This window comes from Antedon bifida, chromosome 9 (assembly GCF_963402885.1).
Source record: "Antedon bifida chromosome 9, ecAntBifi1.1, whole genome shotgun sequence".
NCBI classification, from domain to species: domain Eukaryota; kingdom Metazoa; phylum Echinodermata; class Crinoidea; order Comatulida; family Antedonidae; genus Antedon; species Antedon bifida.
In genome coordinates, this window is record NC_136234.1 from 3,057,775 (window position 1) to 3,077,845 (window position 20,071).

A 20,071-nucleotide genomic window follows, 5' to 3' on the forward strand; every position below is an offset into this window, starting at 1 on the left:
TTAGTATGGATAGCATTACCCGTGGACATATTATGAAATTATATAAGCCTGTAATGAAGAAGGGTTTGGAACTGAGAAAACACTTTTTTAGCTTCAGAATAATAAATCACTGGAACGCATTGCCATATGACTTAGTAAACGCAACATCTGTGAACGTTTTTGAAGGAAAATTGGACATTAAGTATTGGTCAAAAAAGGACTTTAATACCGTTCTGGGCTTCGAAGCATAACTGACTGTGGGTCACAAGAGGCAAATTAGCCTATGTAATATATACCCACACACAATAAGTTTCAAGGTTCAATAGGGCATCCCTTGAATAGTGGTTTGCCGTAGTGTTGAGACATTTATTTTACCCCATTTATTTTACAGTAAATTGTCCCCTGAATAGGAATGTCCCAAAGGATGGTTGTATCTGTCTGTTTAGGGCACACCGAGGCCTAGATACTGTAATCCCTTGTCTGCTAGAGTCAAATTAGTTTTGGCTAGAAAATTTCATATGGGCTAGTGAATTGAAGTGAACATTAAACTACCTTTTTTTTGCAAAACAAAATTAGTACAAGGCCTAATAATTAAATTCTTTTTGTTTGAGCTTAGCCATCCGGAAACGGATTAAAGGATTTTAAAATCCAATGTATTTCTCAGTATTGACCTAGCCAGTGAAATCATATGATGATGTTTTTAAATTATATGTAAACCAATGCGACCTTGGCCGAATGGAAAATTGGCTTATTGATTTCACTTTATTATGAAATGTGGATTTATTATCTGGAATAATATTTTTATTACACATCTGACATTTGACCTCACAGAGGATCATGTTAGCAGTTACAAATTTAATGTACAGTATTATTATTTATGTAGACTGTACTATAAGTTGTTGTATATAATAAGTTATTACCTACCCACAAGTTCCTTCCCCTACCCACAATTCCTATTACCTACACACACACTTTTTTTTACCTACCAACAAGTTTTTGTTTTTCCTACCCACAACTCCCTTCACCTATCCACAACTCCCTTAACCTACCCACAACTCCCTTCACCTACCCACAACTCCCTTCACCTACCCACAACTCCCTTCACCTACCCACAACTCCCTTCACCTACTGTACCCACAACTCTTATTACAACTTGTATTACCTACACACAAGTGTTTACCTACAGTAGTTCTTTCCTCCTATCTTTCCTCATTTTCCTATATTTGACATGGTTAATTTTTTAATGCGTCGCTCTCGAATTGCAAAAATTCTACCTATATTATTTTCGCCTCTTTTGTAGTTTCTTAACATTAGTTTACATTAAAATGTTGCATCTGTTTTGTAGGTATGGATGGATGCTGCAACCCAAGTGTTTTTCTCCTACTCGATCGGTCTCGGAACTTGGTGCGCCCTCAGTAGTTTCAACAAATTCCACCATAACTTCTGGAGGTAAGAAAATTGATAACAAGACATTACTTCTTTTCCGTAATATTTTTTATGTCAGAAAATTCAGTTATCTAACATTTATTTACGTTTTCTAAAAAAGCATGGAGCTTAAAAATATGAAGTATAGTCGTTCACACTTTGCCTGACTTTATTTAATAATGTTAGGCCTCCATTTAAACTTTGACAAACTTGTACAGGTGTACAATTCATATGGTCAGGAACAAAGGTCTTGTGAAGATATTAGGTAGTTAAAAGAAAGGCTAAAAAGGTTGAACAAAAAGTTCTCAAAAGTGGTTTATTATGATGAAAATCCTAGTTGTTATCAGGATTTTGTGGGAGTTTTTTAATTGATTTACGCAAGATATATATCCATTGTTGTTCGTTAAATAACTTGTTCCATGACCTTGATCAGGTAGGCCTTTTAAAGAAGCATTATTACTCACTCTGAAGGTCAGCACAATCAAAAACGAAAATACTGACAATACTGTAGCATGCAAAACACCTACGAAGAAACTCTTATGCAGAAAATTGATTTCATTTCTGAGTAATGAAAATTCCACAATTATCATCAACCTTGCTAAGCCATTTAATAGATAAGTTTCATTTCTACTCTGTTAATAAATGTTTTTGAACGTTTGGCTTTACAAGATAGAGAATATTTTTGTTTATACTCTCAGATTTGACCTCCATTTGTAATAGCGGCTACTAGCAGCCAGCTGGCAGGTAGCTATACTGTGACATCTCTCATTAGGACAATAACATATTACAATTGTTTTTACAACACACATGAGGCCTGATGACAGAACAGTTGAGAAAACTACTAATAATGAAATACTATACTTAAATTGTAATTTGGTTAGGATAGAACTATGGCACTAAACTAATCTACAATTTACCTAGCAATGGTAGAGTGCAATTATGTTGATTAAACTAAGCAGTGGTGTAACAGCTATGAGTGCTCACTGGTTGAACCCAGGAGCCCCAGAGCATGAGCAGCCCGATGCAACTGCCCAGAGCCTCTTAGGAGTGCTAAACCAGGGGCCTTTGCCCACTATGTTACTCCATTACATTTTAGGTTTTTAAAAAAAAAAAAAAATAGGCATAGAAAATCAAAATGAAAATAAATTTTATAGCAATATTAATCATCTGTTAAAAACGTTACAAAATGGTTTCAAATAAGATTCCAGCAAAAGAGAGTTATGGAAACGATTGGCGTACAATGCAATATCTGATAAATAGCGCAACAGATGGTGATGTCGAAATTTAGGTCCCAAAACTGCATAGCAGTGCCAACCCCTTACGCAATATTTATTTATTTGTATTACGTAATAATGTAATCAAATTTCGCATTTCGCATACTGATCGAAAATTCTGAAACATTGCTTTCAATACAAACTATCTTTATCATCGTTCAACTTCGGGTCATTTATTAAATACAATTGAGAATCCAATGACTTGTACATGACCGTATTAGATTGAAAATAAAAACATCCTACAATCGTCATTCCATTGAAATTCTTGAATGGTTATGTATGCGAGTGTAGTGCACAGATGGTTGGTGGTAATACATCACTTCGTAAAACACTTGCTCAGATTTCACACACTGTATTGTGTAATGATCGTTTTCACGTTGTGTTCTCTTTACTAAAATATTTAGTATAATACATCAAAGGCTAAAGTAAATTCAGAATTCCAAATTTGAACTATTTTGTTTTGTAATAATAATTATTATTTCTCAAATTCTAGGCTTGAGTTTAGTGGCAATTTTAATGGGTAAATTTTGACTACAACCCTGGTGTAGCCAACCATACTTTAAGTACTATATCTCCATCACTTTTCACCCCGGTTTGTTTGCTTTTCCAAGGATATCTGTTAAAAAGTTCACAAAGTATAAATAAACTACATAATCTGATGAACAATTTTGAACGGATAACTCTTATTCAACTATATGCTGAAAGGTTCGGTGTTGTGTAATAATTGAAGTGAACTTTAATAGCACTTTTGGCACGGTTCCAGAATGATTACGAAAAGAACAAAAACATCTGAGTTAGCATCTGATGGTATCAAACATAAATAGTGGAATTTTCCATCAACTAAATATTGCATTTAATTTATTTATGATTTTAATAACCTATTAAATTCTCATGCATAATTTATATTTTTTATGAATGATAAATAAGATTAGTTAAGCATTGCAAAATATGTTTTCACTCTTTGTTTATTATACTGAAACTGTGCATTTGTAAACGGTTGTTTTAATGAGAATATAAATGATAATTTCCTTGATATTCTTGGAAAATGCATAGAATGACACGATATTTTGGCTCAGATGACTGAGATTTTAAGCTTTTTCATGCCATCAATTATCAATTTTCTTATTAAAAAAAACTATAGTTAATACATTATTAAATTATACCAGTATACTTACCTAAATTTTTTAACGATGATAAATTAAACATTTTGGGGGCTATTGTGTTGTTAAAAACTGTTTTAAAAAACAAACACGCAAAGCAAATAATATACATGGCATTTAGAAAGTAATAATGTACCATCCTAATATATATATAAAATTGTTTTATTTGTAGGGATTGTATTGTATTTATTGCCGTCAATAGTGGTACAAGTATCTATGCTGGAATCGTCATCTTTTCCGTTATTGGTTTCATGTCTGTAACTCAGGGGGTACCAATCGACGAGGTTGCAAGATCAGGTAGGTTGATACTTTTGGTCCTACTAGCCTGTTTTCAATAATGGGTCATCTGCAACCGTTTAGAATTACAGAAAAAAGTGCCACATAGAAAGAATTATACATTTTTATGAATTGAATAACAATGTTATACAGTTTGTACTATATAAATGTATAATATAAGTGTGTCCACTGAATAGGTGTGTCTGCTAAATAGGTGTGTCTGTTGAATTCTGCTGAATAGGTGTGTCTGTTGAATTCTGCTGAATAGGTGTGTCTGCTGAATAGGTGTGTCTGTTGAATTCTGCTGAATATGTGTGTCTGTTGAATTCTGCTGAATAGGTGTGTCTGTTGAATTCTGCTGAATAGGTGTGTCTGTTGAATTCTGCTGAATATGTGTGTCTGTTGAATTCTGCTGAATATGTGTGTCTGTTGAATTCTGCTGAATAGGTGTGTCTGCTGAATTCTGCTGAATAGGGGTTTCCCAAAGAAAGGGGTTCTACTGTTTATCATTTTAATTTGCAATGTCGAAAATGTATCATTTTTATATTCCGAAATCTCTATGTTTTTACTATACGATAATGTAAAGATTGTGCGCCGCCTTCATTTTGGAGGGAAAATTAATATCTGTTGGTTTGTATACCCACCTGATTATGTAAATGTATTGTTTTGTCACAGGTCCTGGTTTGGCTTTTGTGGCTTATCCTGAAGGAATCGCCCAGATGCCCATCGCCCCTCTATGGTCCATTATGTTCTTCTTCATGGTACTACTTTTAGGAATCGACAGCCAGGTAGGTAGTGGCTCAATTATAAGCCCATTTCTTTTTTAAAAAACTCATTGTCAATAATAATACAGTATATTATATAATATAGTAATATTTTCGCTGAAACGTTACGATTTTTCCATTTCTTTTGGCCTTCACACGATCAATCGAAAGTGGGTAAATCACAGAAGAAAAGCAAAAATATCAATCCACATGCAATGCATGTTGCTTAAATTATTAGAATCAACTTTTTTTTCACATTTTTAACTGTTTAAAGACGAAAAAGGTTATTGCAATAGAAATGTAGTTTGTGACCTTAAATTAGATCTAAAAAACGTAGGGAATGGGACTTTAAATAGAACTTTATTATTAATTTTATTTGATAGAAGAATATAGAATACTTAGTAGAATTAAAGGGGGAAATTGATGGGGAAAATAACTGATATTTCTTTTTGGCGGCAATCCAATTTGGTATGTGGGATGATCGCAATTCAAACATCTGGTTTTACATTTAACTTGTCACTGTTGTGCTATATTACAACATTATATTTATGCGCATGTTTTTATGATGTCAAAGGTCAAGTATTTGATTCCACCTGTGCTATGTTTGAGATATTTGTCTTTGTATGAAACTTGACTTCATAAGAAACAACATATTCCAGTTTCGATAATGGGGGGGGGGGGGGGGGGCCGCAGGGCTGAGAGGTACAGAGGTGAAGGGTGGTTGAAACTGCTAAAATCCCAAAAGTGGTCTTAAAGGAGAAACAATTTAGTCATACATGCTTTGTGCATTTGAGTGCTAACATAAAACTATGTGTGTGGCCGTGCCACTAAGTCCCTCATATATTCCATTTTCTAGCATATTAACCTTAACTACATACACTACTTAATAACTACATAACTACATACACTACCTAATTATAGGACACCTCTAGCACCTGACAGTGTTTACCAATACATAGACCCTTGTTCTTTTCATAAAAAAAAGTAACTTTCCTAAAAAAGTATGTCCCCTGAATAGAGGTGTCCCAACAGAGTGCTTTACTGTATTCGTTTAGTTTATTTATTCGACCAGCATAAAATCAATAGAATATAAATATACATATATATAAAAAAAAAGAGATGAAAAAATGTTGGGCATCTTAAACAAAATACATCGCTGTAACTCAAATAAGTCAGCTACCCCTAATATAATTTTGTTGTTGTATTAAACATTCCCCAATTTTTTTCTTCCCGACTTCTCATTTTCCATAGTTCTCTTAAAGACCCCTTCCCTGCAATTTTGGACGTTTTTTGGAAAATAATACATATATATCACTTTAAAAACATTAAACCATGTCATTCCTTGTCTTAAATGTACGTTTTATGGTAAATTATGATGAAAAGTGAGAAACAATGCACTACCTAAGTAGCTCGCGGCGATCGAACTCTCGTGGACGGTCTTAGGCCTAGCCTAGCTAGGCTTAGTTTTGTAGGCCTAGCTGGTAAACATCGGTAACGTACGGACATCGTACGCTAGCTATATACCTAGCCTGACGTTGTATAGTTGCTGCATTAATTGTCTTTCTATTTTTGCCAGACTCCGTTGATACAAATTGGGGAAAACCCGGTATTTTCGCTGAAAAGTTAGGAGTCTTCCATTTGTTTTGGCCTCACGATCGATCGAAAAGTGGGCGAATTACAGGTGAAAAACAAAAATATCAATCCGCGCGCAATGCATTTTGGGATTTATAGCGGGCCGCTATAATTATTAGAATCGACTTATTTTTCACATTTTTAACCGTTTAAAGACGAAAAAAGTTATCGCAATAGGACCATATAGTATTATTTTTACATTAAATATAGTTTGTGATCTTAAATTAGATCTAAAAAACGTAGGGAAGGGGGCTTTAACTTTTTCATTTTATATTCTACAATTTTTCATATTTAATGTTTTGTTTTCTGTAGTTTGTGGGAGTAGAAGGCCTGGTGACTGCAATAGTTGATCTGTTCCCAACATATCTCAGACGTGGTCACAGAAAAGAGCTGTTCATTCTTGGCGTTTGCATTTGGTCTTTCTTTATTGGTCTTACCATGGTTTCATATGTAAGTGAACAGTTTTTTATTTTATTGATAAAGAATCGTGTCAAATTTTTTTTTTTGATAAGGGTTCATGTTAAAAGTTTTTTTTTATTGATAAGGGATCTTGTCAAAAGTTTTATTTTATTGATAAGGAATATTGTCAAAATTATATTGATAAGTGATCATGTCGAAATTGCAATTAACATATTATTTTAGTTTAATGTGGCATTTACTCTGCATTAAACGGTGCGTATGATCACCCAAAATGGCTGAATAATTGCATAAAAACTAAACATGTGAAAGATTAAACAGAAGGTAGTTGCTGCAGTTAGAATAAATTTGACATATTCCCTAATTTTAAAATAATATGTAATGATAAAAAAAGATCGAAGTTTTTGGAATTATGAGTAGAATTAACAACTATGCAAAATTCAAAGTTCCAAAGGGTGACAGGAAATACTTAAATAATTAGACTGAAAGCCTAAAAAGCTTGGCTCCTTCTAGTTAATTATTAAACAATTTGGCTATGATTGAGTCATTTTGTTTGTTTGACCGTTTCAGCTCTTTGATCCAAAGCATTTAATAAAATCCCCTCTAATGTTATTTAATAGAATTTGTAATAAAATGAATTTTATTAGAATAGGAAAGCGACATTAAACAAGGTACGCTATAAAAAAATGACATTTCGTTTTATAATCACTTGAGGTGGAAATAGACCAGTTCTATCTCGCCTAAACCAGAACAAATTCCTCGGAACATTAAATGCCAGGAAGTTCCTTTAAATAGTATGACGTGATAACGCAGGTATAATTGCTTTGGCCTTGAACATGAACAATCACACACACATGCATACATGATAAAATTATTAGCATGTGGCCTGATTGCTTGCTGTTAGGCTTGTTATTGATGGTGACACGCATACAACCCATCCCTGCAAACTAAAAAAATGGCAATGCTGTGGGTATCAGTGGCTGGATCTCAATGGAGATACAAAAAAAAAAGCGAAAAGCTAAATCAAATGATAAAGTAAAACAGCCAGAAAAGTTAGCAGAGCTTTCGGGCAACACTAGCCCTTCATCAGTGCAAGTGAAGGTACTTGGACAAAGATAAAATTATCCAAAGTATCCTCCAGGATTACAGCAAAGTCAGATCAAAATTGATACAAACAGTAGTCTAAATATATAGTTTTTAATTGTATATTTTATTATCGACACGTCATTGGTGCTTTGCACTGTTCTTTGTGTAAAAAGAATAAATAATCTAAATAATATTATATTATTGATTTTTTTCTCTATTATTGATTGCAGAATACAAATTAAATGTATATTGCTATATCTTTATTTATATGGCTTCACACTGACAAACTATGTATATTATATTATTGATTTTTTTCTCTATTATTGATTGCAGAATACAATAAATGTATATATCTTTATTTATGGCTTCACACTGACAAACAATGTATAATGGCCTAAATAAACTGTGCTACAGGAATTGTATCTTAGTTTCAGAACTTTTGTTACAAATTGAGTACACCTAGTTCAATTGTTTGTTTTTTTACAGGGAGGAATGTATGTGTTCCAATTGTTTGACTACTATTCTGCCAGTGGATCGGCTTTGTTGTGGATTGCGTTCTTTGAAGCCATTGCTATTGGTTGGGTGTATGGTAAGTAGTTTTTATTGCATTCCTTAACTCCACTAGGATCCCTCATTTGGAGGAAATATATTTTAAAACACGGCCAACCCTTTATTCAGACAAAACAAACATTAATTAATTATCTATAAAGAAATATTTTATGTATTATTTGTGGAAAATCAATAAACAAAAAAAATCATACGATAACAACAAATCACTACTTTATATTATTTAATTAATTTAATGTAATTTGTTTTCCTTTGCTTCAGGACCCAATAATTTCTTGAATCATTTTGAGGAGATGCTGGGCTTTAGGGTCAGAGGTTACTGGCTTCGTATCTGCTGGATGTTGTTTACTCCGTTATTTGCAGTTGTAAGTTGATTTGATGAGATTTTTTATGAGGAGAAGCACAATCAAATAATAATAATATATCAAATAATAATCAAATATCAAAATAAAATAGGCAAAAAGCTAATTTAAACTATAAAGTAAAACAGCCAGAAATGTTTATTTATTTTCCTATTTTTTTGGCATTCTTTTTCTTGTTTTTTGTATTTGAATCCTTCTCGTTTTTTAAATGTTGAGGGCCTCATGCATGTCAGCCTTGGCTGTTATGAGTCACCCTCGTTAAACAAAGTTTAATAATAAAAAAAACCAAAACGAAATTAGGTTAAAGCTCTCATAATAATATATAGTTTTCGTTGCTTTACAGGGTATCTTTTTGTTCAGCTTGATCGAGTACAATCATCTTGAATACACATCGTTTCACGAGACCTATAGATATCCTACCGGTGGGTACGTGTTTGGATGGATGCTGGCCGTAACATCCATGTGTATGGTTCCTTTGATTGCTGGAATTCAGTTCTACCAAGCTGAAGGCACATTCAATGAGGTATAAGAATATATTTTTTTTATTATGATATAATAAATGAGATTTTAATGAAAATGCAGTTATTTAATTGTGTTGAGGATATATGAATATTTATATAAAGGGTATGTTTTTTATATTATGGTAATTGTTAATAAAAATGAGATTTCAATGAAAATGCAGTTAATTTAAATATATATAATCATTGATGGAAGTATGTTAATTGTGTTGAGGGTATATGAATATTTATATAAAGGGTGTGGTTATGCTAATGAGGATACATATTATTAGATAAACTGTGAATGTACATTACTGAGCTAGTCGATTAGTTAATTTAATGAGGAAAGGTTGATATGCAAATTTTAAATATAATTGTAACATTTTTTTTTCTTTCTACAGCGTCTTAAGTATTTAACCACCTCAAGACTTCCACCTAGAGAAAAGAACGAAGAAATATTTGGACTTGAAAACAGAGCCGAGAAGGGTGAACCTCCAATATCAATTATCAACTCTGGTAACGTCACCCCGCCACCATCATATCCAGAAGCAGTGGATGGAACGAAGTAGGTTACCTTCGGAGTAAGATTATTGCTAGCTTTTAATATCTCTGTCCGTATGCTACATTTAAAGCCATCATGTTCTGAATACATTAAATTCTTGTACTTGTGCTGGTATAAAAATGTCTGGTGTGAAATGTATTAAAACTAATGGAACAAAGAATTTGAGACGTTTTGGTTTTGAGAAGTTTTACTGTATTCTATTAAGATTATTATTTATGCCTGCATTGTCTATTGTGCTTACTTTAAGCTTGGTTCCCACTAGAAAGCAAGCAATTCAACAAATAGCTTGCATTGTGCTTACGTTGCGTCCTAGTGAGAACCAAGCTTTAGTAGCTAAAAATAATAGAACACGTGATCCAAGCCAAGTTCTAACAACATGTTGCTAATCCTACTAGTATCAATTTCCCATTCAATTCAACTTAAGCTCTGTCTACACTATCAAACTAGTGTGATGTGCCCAAATATGGTAGTGCTATGCCATTTTCATGTCCATATATGGGCACATCACATTTTTTGTCGCATAAAGTTTGATAGTGTAGACAGAGCTTTAGTCATATTCTTAATGAGAATTCTGTGGAGTTTTACAAAAATGCCCAATAGTCGACAAACATAACTTAACTTTATTTTGTAAATTATGGTTTATATCTTTTTAGTTCCATCATTATTATATTTTAAACCATAATTAGTGCATGAGATGGAATATTTTTGGCATGAACATTCTAATATAATAGTTATTTAAATAACAAGTCATGTGCTAATTTCCTATTGATCAAACCTCTTGGTATTATAATATGAATGATTGTAATTTTTAACAAAATTATAAGGAAGAATTTTAGATGTTTCGTTTTCTAGTTTGAATTATCTACAAAAATTATTTGAAGATGACACATACAATAAATTAAATTGCTATCTATACAGTCACAAAAAATCTTGGGAAAACCTATTCACAAAGGATTTTAACTTAATTTTAGTTAGGAACAAATTTGATAAATTATGCCTGCATAAGGAAATCCTGGTTTTAGGAGTGTTTCTGGTATTTGGGGTTAATTATGTAAAATGTTTAACTTGATTAAAAACCAATCCCAATGTGCCTCTAACGATCACTTAATTTGCCTTCCTTGATATCCTAGGCGGCCATACAGGTCGGCCATGACAATGTGGCTATAATAAACCACAAGAACGATAAAGCCAGACAAAAGGTTAGAACATCAAGTAGAATTTCATTATACAATTATTTCGAATTGTTCTCTTGTAACTGTTCTTTCTGTCCCACTGAAAATATTTATAAATTGAACGAAAGTCATAAATTTCTAAGTGAATTTCCTGTTTTTTTGTTTTCATCATCCGAGATATATACTTGCACAATTAACTTACAATTAATTTCCATTTATTTATACATATACATACATAAATTGAAAATTCAACACAAAAAAAAGCAATAGTTTCACCCCAAAATGTGAATACCAAATTTACTGTTGTTATTATGATTTTCAAGTTCATATTTCATAATGTTTTCAATTTGTGAATCTTTGCTGGTGATACGATTTGGGGTTTTTAACTTTTTATCGCAGTAATTTTAAATTGATTAAAATTCATAATTTTTCTAATTTAGAAAAAAAATGTGAAGTATGCGACAAGTTTACACTTGTTCCAAATCTACATGTTTTTAATTGTTACTCGGTTAACTTTCCCAAAACAATTTGGCTGGCCCAAAATGTTCAATGGTGGACCTTAGTTTCTAGGAAGGCCTGTTTTTGGGAAAGTTATACTGAATTGTATTGTAGAAAAAAATGGTTGTACTGTAAAAGTGTTTTTGTCACCACACACTTTATTTTATTTTCAAATAATTTGTTAATGTACAAATATATAGTCAAGGTTTATTGAAGCTTTGGAAGCAAGCCATATAACTGCAACAACTAATTTATTTTGTTGGCTATTTTTAAACAATACAGACAGTTAGAAATGTAATTGTTTTATAGAAAAAAGTGAAACTAGAAAACTTGTTTAATTTTTGCCCTGTGTGGAGATTGTGCATAACTTATTTATGTTAACTTATCCATTGTATTTGAGCTTTAATAAACTGCATGCATACAGTACAGGGAAGATTTTCACATAGCAAAATGCTACACAATACTATTGCTAAGCATTTATCAAATTGTATAGCCAGAAACGCATTATATAGCTCGTGTCTACACTATCAAACTTTATGTGACAAAAAAAATGTGCTCATATATGAACATGATGATGTCATATCGCTACCATATTTGGGTATATCACTACCATATTTGGGCACAACACACTTTTTTCAAACTAGTTTGATAGTGTAGACAGAGCTTAATTCACTCTTCTGATAAAACTATGTTTTGTACTCCAAATTCATATTGACTTAACAGTAATGGCTAAGCAAATTTTGTTAATGAAAATGTTCCCTGCAGTACAGTGTATTGATGCTTTGCTTGTTTTTAATAATTTAATAATAAATGGTTCACTTATAAACTAATAAATAATTACTATTAATATAAGTTTTAAAGGTCAATATAGTGTTGTCCAAGAAAATTACTAAATTCTGCTTAATTTACAACACGCATTGGTTCCTAGTTATTAATGTTAACTACGTAATTAGTATCGTTGCCAAAATTCCTCAAACTGTTGAACTCAATCAGTTGAATCTACTGTATGCCGTGACCTTTATTCTGCGACCTTTGACCTTTAATAGCTGTGACCTTTACTATCTGTTTTTATAGAAATGTGTGATAGTAACAGATAAACCTATATAAATTATTATTCTAATAATAAATTTCTTTTTTTTTCCAGTGGCGGCGCAACAAATGTTGTCTAATTCTCGAAGCGATCCATTAGAAGTAAACATCTAAGTGTCCTGTCTTCACTGTACTATATCATTTGGCTCCTGACAGTTTTCGCGTTTTGCTTACCATTTTTCGCAAGTAACAATCTCGCAAAGGATGTTGGAAGCGATCTGCTTAGGTTGTCAACTACCTAACTGCTTTAATATATATCAACTTTGTTCATATCTGCTGATTTATTTTCGTATATGGCTTCTTAAAAAAAGCTAATTCTCCTTATATCTGATAAGATTGCAAATAGATTGTATTTATAATCTAACCCTTATTATAATTATTGAGGTAATGATTGGTTTGCACTAGGTTTTAGGTAGCTTGCAGAGAATTCATGTATTTAAGATCTGATGTAGATGAATGATTTTCCTTTTAAGGACTATCAAATTTGGATGGCTGACTACCATATTTGGATAATCGACTGCCATATCTGGATGGTTGACTACCATATTTAGATAGTTGCCTACCATATTTGGATGGTTGAGAATATCTTCAAAAAGATTTTTAAAGGATTCATTACTAAACGGGGTTGAGAATATGTACAATGCCAGAGCAAATATATTTAAATTAATAATTTGTTTTCAAAAAAATATTGTATATATGCTTATTAGATAATGATTAAATAGACACATACATATTTCTGTAAGTGAATTTGAACGTGAAGGTAAATGGGGGTGTACAGGATGGGCAATATTGATGGGAATATTGGAGGTAAACAACTGACTGATGCACTCTACCATCAACACGGCCCAGATGCACCTCGCTCGCTGCATAGCTGTTTTAGACCTGCCTATCAGCATGTTGAGATGAGATAAAATTAGTTTTAGTATAGCAATTTGTAGTATCATGTTTCTTTAAATCCAATGTTGTACATTATATTGTCCGAAAACAGGGTTTTTCTTTCTAGTTAATGGTTGTTTTCTTTAGTACTAAAATGACACTTATTTTTTTTTTTTGTACATTTTTTGAGTGATTTCTTGCAATATTTGTTATATCAGTTTAGGAGTTACTGTATCCATTTTGTTTTTTAATTTAATATCTGCCTTACACTTTCACCTTGTATATAGTATAGCACAGAAGTAAAATATTTTTGTTTGTTTGAAAATGAGGATTAAGTGTATTGCCACTGACAAAGATCCTGCGATGGGGAACGGGACCCTACATTCTTTGGAGAAAGGGGGTGTTCACCACTTTTCGGCACAAACTAATAAATTCTAGCAACTTTGCATCTCAGAACCCCGGTTTTAGGAATTTTTTTTTTATGCTTCACAAATTTCTTGGGGTTTTCCTTTCCCCCACCCCCCACATCTAAATTGATTGGCGCCCTTGCGTGTTGATAACAATGGTTTGAATGTAGTGAGATCCTTGTAACAAAATTTGAACCACAATACGCCTTATTGACCGTCAACTACTTGTTTTGTATCAATATCTAGGCTTGGATTTTAATCCCCACTTTTTGTAAGATTATAAATAAAACTAGTTTGTATATTTTGTGATTTTGCCGAAACGTACATAAAATTATTATTGGGTCAGGGGTTAAATTCATTTTACTCTGATTTGTTCGCGGTAATGGATAACTTACAACCTCTAAGTTAAGAAATTTCCGGGTCACTAAAAGCGCACATGTATAACTTGGGCTTACGTTTTGGAAATGTTCATACTAAAAATAGGCTATTAACCATTACAATACACAGTAACATATTAAATATTAAACGTTTTATATTAATAATTTTGCATATAAAGGGGTTTGTGGAAGGTAAACGAAAGAGGCTTTCGTGTTTAGACGAAAATATGCATCATCCCCATTTAGACTTGAATTTGTTTTCTTTTTTATTGTAAAAGTTGATTTTTTAAACTGTTTCTGGTCATTAAAGTTGGGCAATCGAAGAACACTTTTTTATGATATATTTCAGGAAGGGTGGGTTTAATGCAAAATATTGGCAATTAAAAAACCAAATCAAGTTTCTCCATTTTGATTTAGTTCTGTTGTTAAATTTTAGTTTTAAAAGTTCTTCTTCTCCTATTCATGTATGTTCGCTGTCATCTATTTGCATATGCCAGTACTTTATACTTAATTGTAGCTTACACTCAGAAATAAAAACTCAGTGGTAGTTGTATAATTTGTTGTATGTTAAATATGATAACGATATTTCACACCATAATATGTGTAGAGTCACAAAATATGTGTTTTACAGACACTGCCAATGTCAGGAAACTGAATAGTTAATGTTAGTGAAAACATTCTAGATCTATAGCATCTTCAAATCATAGGGATGGTACACATCGGAAGCACAACTCGGCTCAAGTGTGAACCACCCAATACCAGTGGCCTTAGGTTAGCTATATATACTTGTTTTGTAAATGAGATTTATAATTCGCATAGCATATATGGTAAGTTCAGTTCTGATATCACGTAATACTGATTGATTTTAGAAATGGTTTTTAATTTTATAGTGAGTGATTGTTTTATAAAGTTATGATTATTTTCAATGTATTATGATTCTACGTTGTCGACGCCTCGCTAGCACTGGAGGTTTTTTATACAATTCCGATAGAAGGCCAGCACTTCGTTATCGTCTGCCGGTGTGATATTTTTAGTACTAAAGTATGGTGCGCCATCAACTGAGTACTGGGTTATTGCATCCAACACCTTAGCTTCTCTACCCTACTGAATAAATATTGCAATGTCAAGCTAACCAGTAGTAACTATTTCTTGTTGTTTTGTGTGAACTAATACTATTATTTGCACCTTGCACGTTCACAGAATACAGGAAATACCTATGCTCTGAAGTCCGAATGGAACTAAAACGTAGATATTTGCTGTATTTAATAACAACAAGCCAGGTGCAACGATTTTAATCTCTTTAGTTAATATAGTAGGCCTAACTGCTATCGCGATAGCTTAACCGTATCGTATTAACCGTCTGATTGACCAATCAGATTACACAATTCACATACACTAAGAGATGAAGTTGGACGCATGAAACAGACGTAAAGTAATGGTCACCAGATCTGTTCTTGACCAGACGCTATAGAAATAATGTTAAATGAAGTATTATGTTTTAACACATATTCAACCGCTACTCTGGCTAAACTATTTTGGGTCCCCCAAAGTTGTCCCCTTAATAGGGGTTCTACAGTATATAATTGAAGGTTTCAAAGCATAAGATAACAGAATAGACAGTTGGCCTAAATGCAGACACAGACTATACACAAATATAAAAAATTGTTACCTATTCATTTCGTTCAGAATCATACATGCAAAAATATATCCACCATATATATAACTACTTGACCATCAGCTATCTGGTTAATAAGTTTACAATAATACTTTAGTATTTTTAAAAGATTTGACAAACATGCAGAATATATAATTATTTTCCAATATTTTTATAATACTGTAGTACGAATTAACCACACTGAAATTTTATTTGGGCAAACTTGATGGACAAAAAAGATGTGATGTGCCCATATAATGAACATGATGTCATATCACTACCATATTTGGGTACATTACACTTTTTTTGTCAAATTAGTTTGACAGTGTAGACAGATCCTTATACTCCATGGTGGGCTTATACCAAAGGATAGGCTTATACATGCATCAATCTGGTTTAAGAATCCGAATTGGGTAAAACATTTAAAATCCATGATTTTAGTTTCTTAATTGAACCTTGATGGAGTTGATGGTCTAAACCAGGAATGGAGTGGAACTCTGTTTGAACGTTGTACTTCTCTTGAAGGCGCTCTACTGTCAATTTTCCCCAGCTGTACTTCACCAGGTCATCTGCATCGCCATGGCAGGCAAAGTATGGCGGTAGACGGCCTTTATGCTTCTGTAAAGCCTGTAAAAAATATAATATTTCAACTTTAAACTGAGTCAAATGGCCGAGCGGTTAAGGAAGGGGCGCCATTTACCGTACCTAAAGAACAAACATTATCGGCAAGGGTTTGAGGCCAACTCACTCCTAGTTCTGGTAGAGGAACAAGTTTTCTCGGATAAGGATTATAAAGCGTAGGTCCAGTGTACGCAGTTATAACCTGTGTGCACTTTAAAAAACCCAGTTCATTATTCGAGAAGAGTAGGGGGATAGGACAGTGATAAATTTACTATTGGTAATCTTTGGCCACATTGCCTGAAGACATAAAATAAAATTAAAAAAATTTATTAAAAAAAAATTAATAAAACAAGCAGCTACAGGCCCACCAACCAATCTGTCCAATTTTGAATTTACTCATTAGGTTATATGCATTATCATGCAATATAATCTTATTGGTACTGCACGTATTTGTTTTTCAACGAACCACTTTTGTGTGCCAGTGTTTTAAATGTTTAAAACTAATGCAAACCTTATAAACCAAAGATTCTTGATATAAATATGACGATAAAGTGAAAACTCCAGCTATAGATGTATATCGATTGAAGGCAACATGAAGAGACATAGATCCACCCATTGAAAACCCACCTACGAAAAAACAAAACAGCAAAAACATTTTATTAATGCCGCGCCATTTAATGAATACAATACGGTGTCGGACAAAATCTGAATTTCTTATTGCCTCATCCTTTGGACAGGATTAAGGCATTGGTTCATATGTGTGCATAAGAGTTAACATGGAGAACTTACTAAACACAACCGATAGCTTACTACACCACTGTATTGAATGCATTATTATTTCATTTCTTTATTCGAATTTATAGTGATGTGTCCATATATGGACATGATGATGCCATATCACTACCATATTTGAGCATATCACTACTAATCTGTAGACAGAGCTTTAGAAGGTGTACTGATGATTTCTCTCTCTGGCTGCCTTATACAGAACAGTGGACTGAACATCTTTCTCATCGCCTGCCACATGAGAGTAATTACCTAAAAAGATGCGATTTTCCGGTATACCCTTGTTTACTTGATCTTGTATAAGTTTGCTTATCTCGTCAGTCATGTGATTGATTGAATCCGTGTCTTCATGTGATTCGTATTCCAATGCGTGTCGATCGAACCATACATTACTAAGCATACCACCTGATAATGTGTAGGGCCTAATTATAAAATCGAAAAGAGAAAGCTTTTGATTCCCTTAAAATAATATGAAGTCAAGATATTATTATCATGCCATATCAACGTTAACCTCGTCCAAAGGTACATTATGTTATTATATTAAAATAACATATATTTTGGTCCTTCTATGGGTCCAGGATTTTTTTTAACGGGTGGAGCGCTACTAATATTTATAGTCTGCCAAAAATAGACATCAACAAGTTGTTCATAATTTCATTTTGGCTGTCAAAAGGGGGTAGTGCTAGGGTTGGATTTGGGCTGTTATTTTTTACTGTTCAAAAGGTTTGGTTCGAGATATATCCTGGATCATTGTCAAACTATTTACCGTGATGGCGCTGTTGGGTAAATAACCTGTAGGTGTGGAAAAGAGAGCTCCTCTCCTAAAGTATCAACAATCCACGAGTGGAAATTGCTTCCATTGTCACCTACAAAATATCAAAAGTTATAATAAATATTATGAAAATGACTTTTTCTATCATACCTGTCAAATAAAAATTATATTAATTTAATATTATAATGTTATATTATCAATTAGGTATAGGCCTAGATTTCTATATGAACAACACCATAACAGTTACCATGAGTGAGGCCTAAATAAATGGGCGAAAGAGGCGATATCAGTCAGGGGAAAAATGGCAAAATGTTTCCTACTTTCTAAGAGTTTTTATCAGATAATCTATACTAGGCCTATATTGTTTTGACAACTCTTGTAACATGACTCATGAGTTTGAGCACACAGTGCTGATTTTGCCATTTTTACCTGACTGATATTACTATTAGAGGAACGGAGGAGAATGTGTTGTTGGTGTATCACACAGACATGATGATTTTTCAAAGAAAGAGAGGCCTACTCATCACACTGCTAATACTGTATAGGCCGAGGCCTGCCTGGGTTTACAGCCGGTCACACACCGGTAAATATTAGTAGGCCTACTATTATAACTAATAGGCTTACTACTATAAAACCATCAATCTAGCTGGGATATTGTCCATGGATTACCTACCTGATCCATGGAGTAAAATAACAGCACCAACACAATTTTTCAATCCTGTATTTGCTACAATATTAACAGCTAATTTTGATTTTGAAATACCAACTATGGGCGCCGCCATCTTGGTTCAATGTTTATGTCCCAGAATTCCAATTTGAATATTGATATGATCATGCGCAAACAGGTGGTCGTCTTAACAACTGACTACAAAAATTATTTGCAAATTATTTTCTTTAAAAACACAGTATTTCAGATTTTCTTTTGCTTTCCATATTTTTTTATCTATTTGTAAACAAGTGGAATCTAATGACCAACCGCTTGGTAAGTACATCATTTATGCCGTTTTTGTGATACAGACGTCTGAATGTAGGCCTGGCTGGTATGACACTCACTGTCAGTTTTTTTCAGTGCGTGAGGAATGGGAGAAGACCGGGCCCTGGATGATTACATTTAAATTGACTCAAGAAGGCTTAGGACTAGGCCTAGGCTTACTGAATGACTTGGCTAGTAAGACTCTGGGGTCAAGTGTTAGTAGTGAACTAAAACAAGCCTAGAAAGTAATGCATTAAGGGGCCAGGTTTATGGGCATTTAATTTATTAAATATAAGTAGGCTAGACCTAGCTAGCTAGGCCTAGAGCGTAGGCCTACATTTATTTCTTCTTAATTATATTTTTTATTTTGATAAGACATGGCTGATGGCCACCGTTCATACTATTACTAGGGAGGCGGCATGATGTAGTTTTATTTACGAGCCATGTTGCATGGTTCTCTGTTCGATAGGTAAAAGTATTACCTTGCTGATAAACAAACAAGGCATTGGGGATATGCCCAGGTTGACTGCCGATTTATAATAATTAAAATTAGTCTAATAATTTGCGAATGGTTAAAATAAAAATATGTTGTTTCCACCACTAGAGAGATACGATACCATATCCATACTTCTGGCAACTAAATCGATTTTACCGTAATTATAGAGGGCCTCCTATGTAAGAATAGATTTAAATCAAATAAATTATGCCAATTGTATTCTGCAAGGCAGTTGCGTAACTAAACTTTGTAGCGCTATACAGTAGATCATTTTTTTATTTCTCTTATTTTTTTCTTTTACTCACCATCATCTTTTTCTCACCATTGCCTAGAGGGATGTTTTGTTTTA

The 20,071-nt window shown here is 33.1% G+C and overlaps 3 protein-coding genes and 1 long non-coding RNA gene across 7 annotated transcripts in view; 2 read left to right on the forward strand and 2 right to left on the reverse strand.

Annotated features, from left to right (window-relative positions):
* The window catches only part of LOC144852540 (sodium- and chloride-dependent GABA transporter 2-like), a 37,039-nt gene extending 21,487 nt beyond the window's left edge, over positions 1 to 15,552 (forward strand). For 2 of the 3 annotated variants that reach the window (XM_078710417.1, XM_078710419.1), the window contains exons 6-15: positions 1,325 to 1,428; positions 4,011 to 4,135; positions 4,790 to 4,902; positions 6,823 to 6,960; positions 8,500 to 8,602; positions 8,842 to 8,945; positions 9,286 to 9,465; positions 9,841 to 10,004; positions 11,132 to 11,200; positions 12,816 to 15,552. In XM_078710417.1, the coding sequence (XP_078566543.1) occupies positions 1,325 to 1,428; positions 4,011 to 4,135; positions 4,790 to 4,902; positions 6,823 to 6,960; positions 8,500 to 8,602; positions 8,842 to 8,945; positions 9,286 to 9,465; positions 9,841 to 10,004; positions 11,132 to 11,168 (1,068 nt within the window). In that variant the 3' untranslated portion in view covers positions 11,169 to 11,200; positions 12,816 to 15,552. The remainder of the gene's footprint in view (positions 1 to 1,324; positions 1,429 to 4,010; positions 4,136 to 4,789; positions 4,903 to 6,822; positions 6,961 to 8,499; positions 8,603 to 8,841; positions 8,946 to 9,285; positions 9,466 to 9,840; positions 10,005 to 11,131; positions 11,201 to 12,815) is intronic. The other variant, XM_078710418.1, reaches the window with a different exon arrangement.
* LOC144852571 (uncharacterized) overlaps positions 1 to 20,071 on the reverse strand; it is a 121,177-nt gene that overhangs the window by 89,493 nt on the left and 11,613 nt on the right. The gene's annotated exons all lie outside the window — the stretch shown is intronic.
* LOC144852562 (lysophospholipase-like protein 1) lies at positions 16,388 to 19,071 on the reverse strand. Its single transcript, XM_078710456.1, has 5 exons — positions 18,927 to 19,071; positions 18,248 to 18,347; positions 17,734 to 17,903; positions 17,207 to 17,322; positions 16,388 to 16,701 (listed from the first exon to the last, which is right to left on the reverse strand). The coding sequence occupies exons 1-5, from the start codon at positions 19,033 to 19,035 to the stop codon at positions 16,471 to 16,473; spliced, it is 726 nt and encodes a 241-aa protein (XP_078566582.1). The 5' UTR covers positions 19,036 to 19,071; the 3' UTR covers positions 16,388 to 16,470.
* LOC144852533 (tubulin polyglutamylase TTLL5-like) overlaps positions 19,108 to 20,071 on the forward strand; it is a 71,822-nt gene continuing 70,858 nt past the window's right edge. For both annotated transcript variants that reach the window (XM_078710404.1, XM_078710405.1), the window contains exon 1: positions 19,108 to 19,235. The gene's annotated coding sequence lies outside the window, so the exon portion shown is untranslated. The remainder of the gene's footprint in view (positions 19,236 to 20,071) is intronic.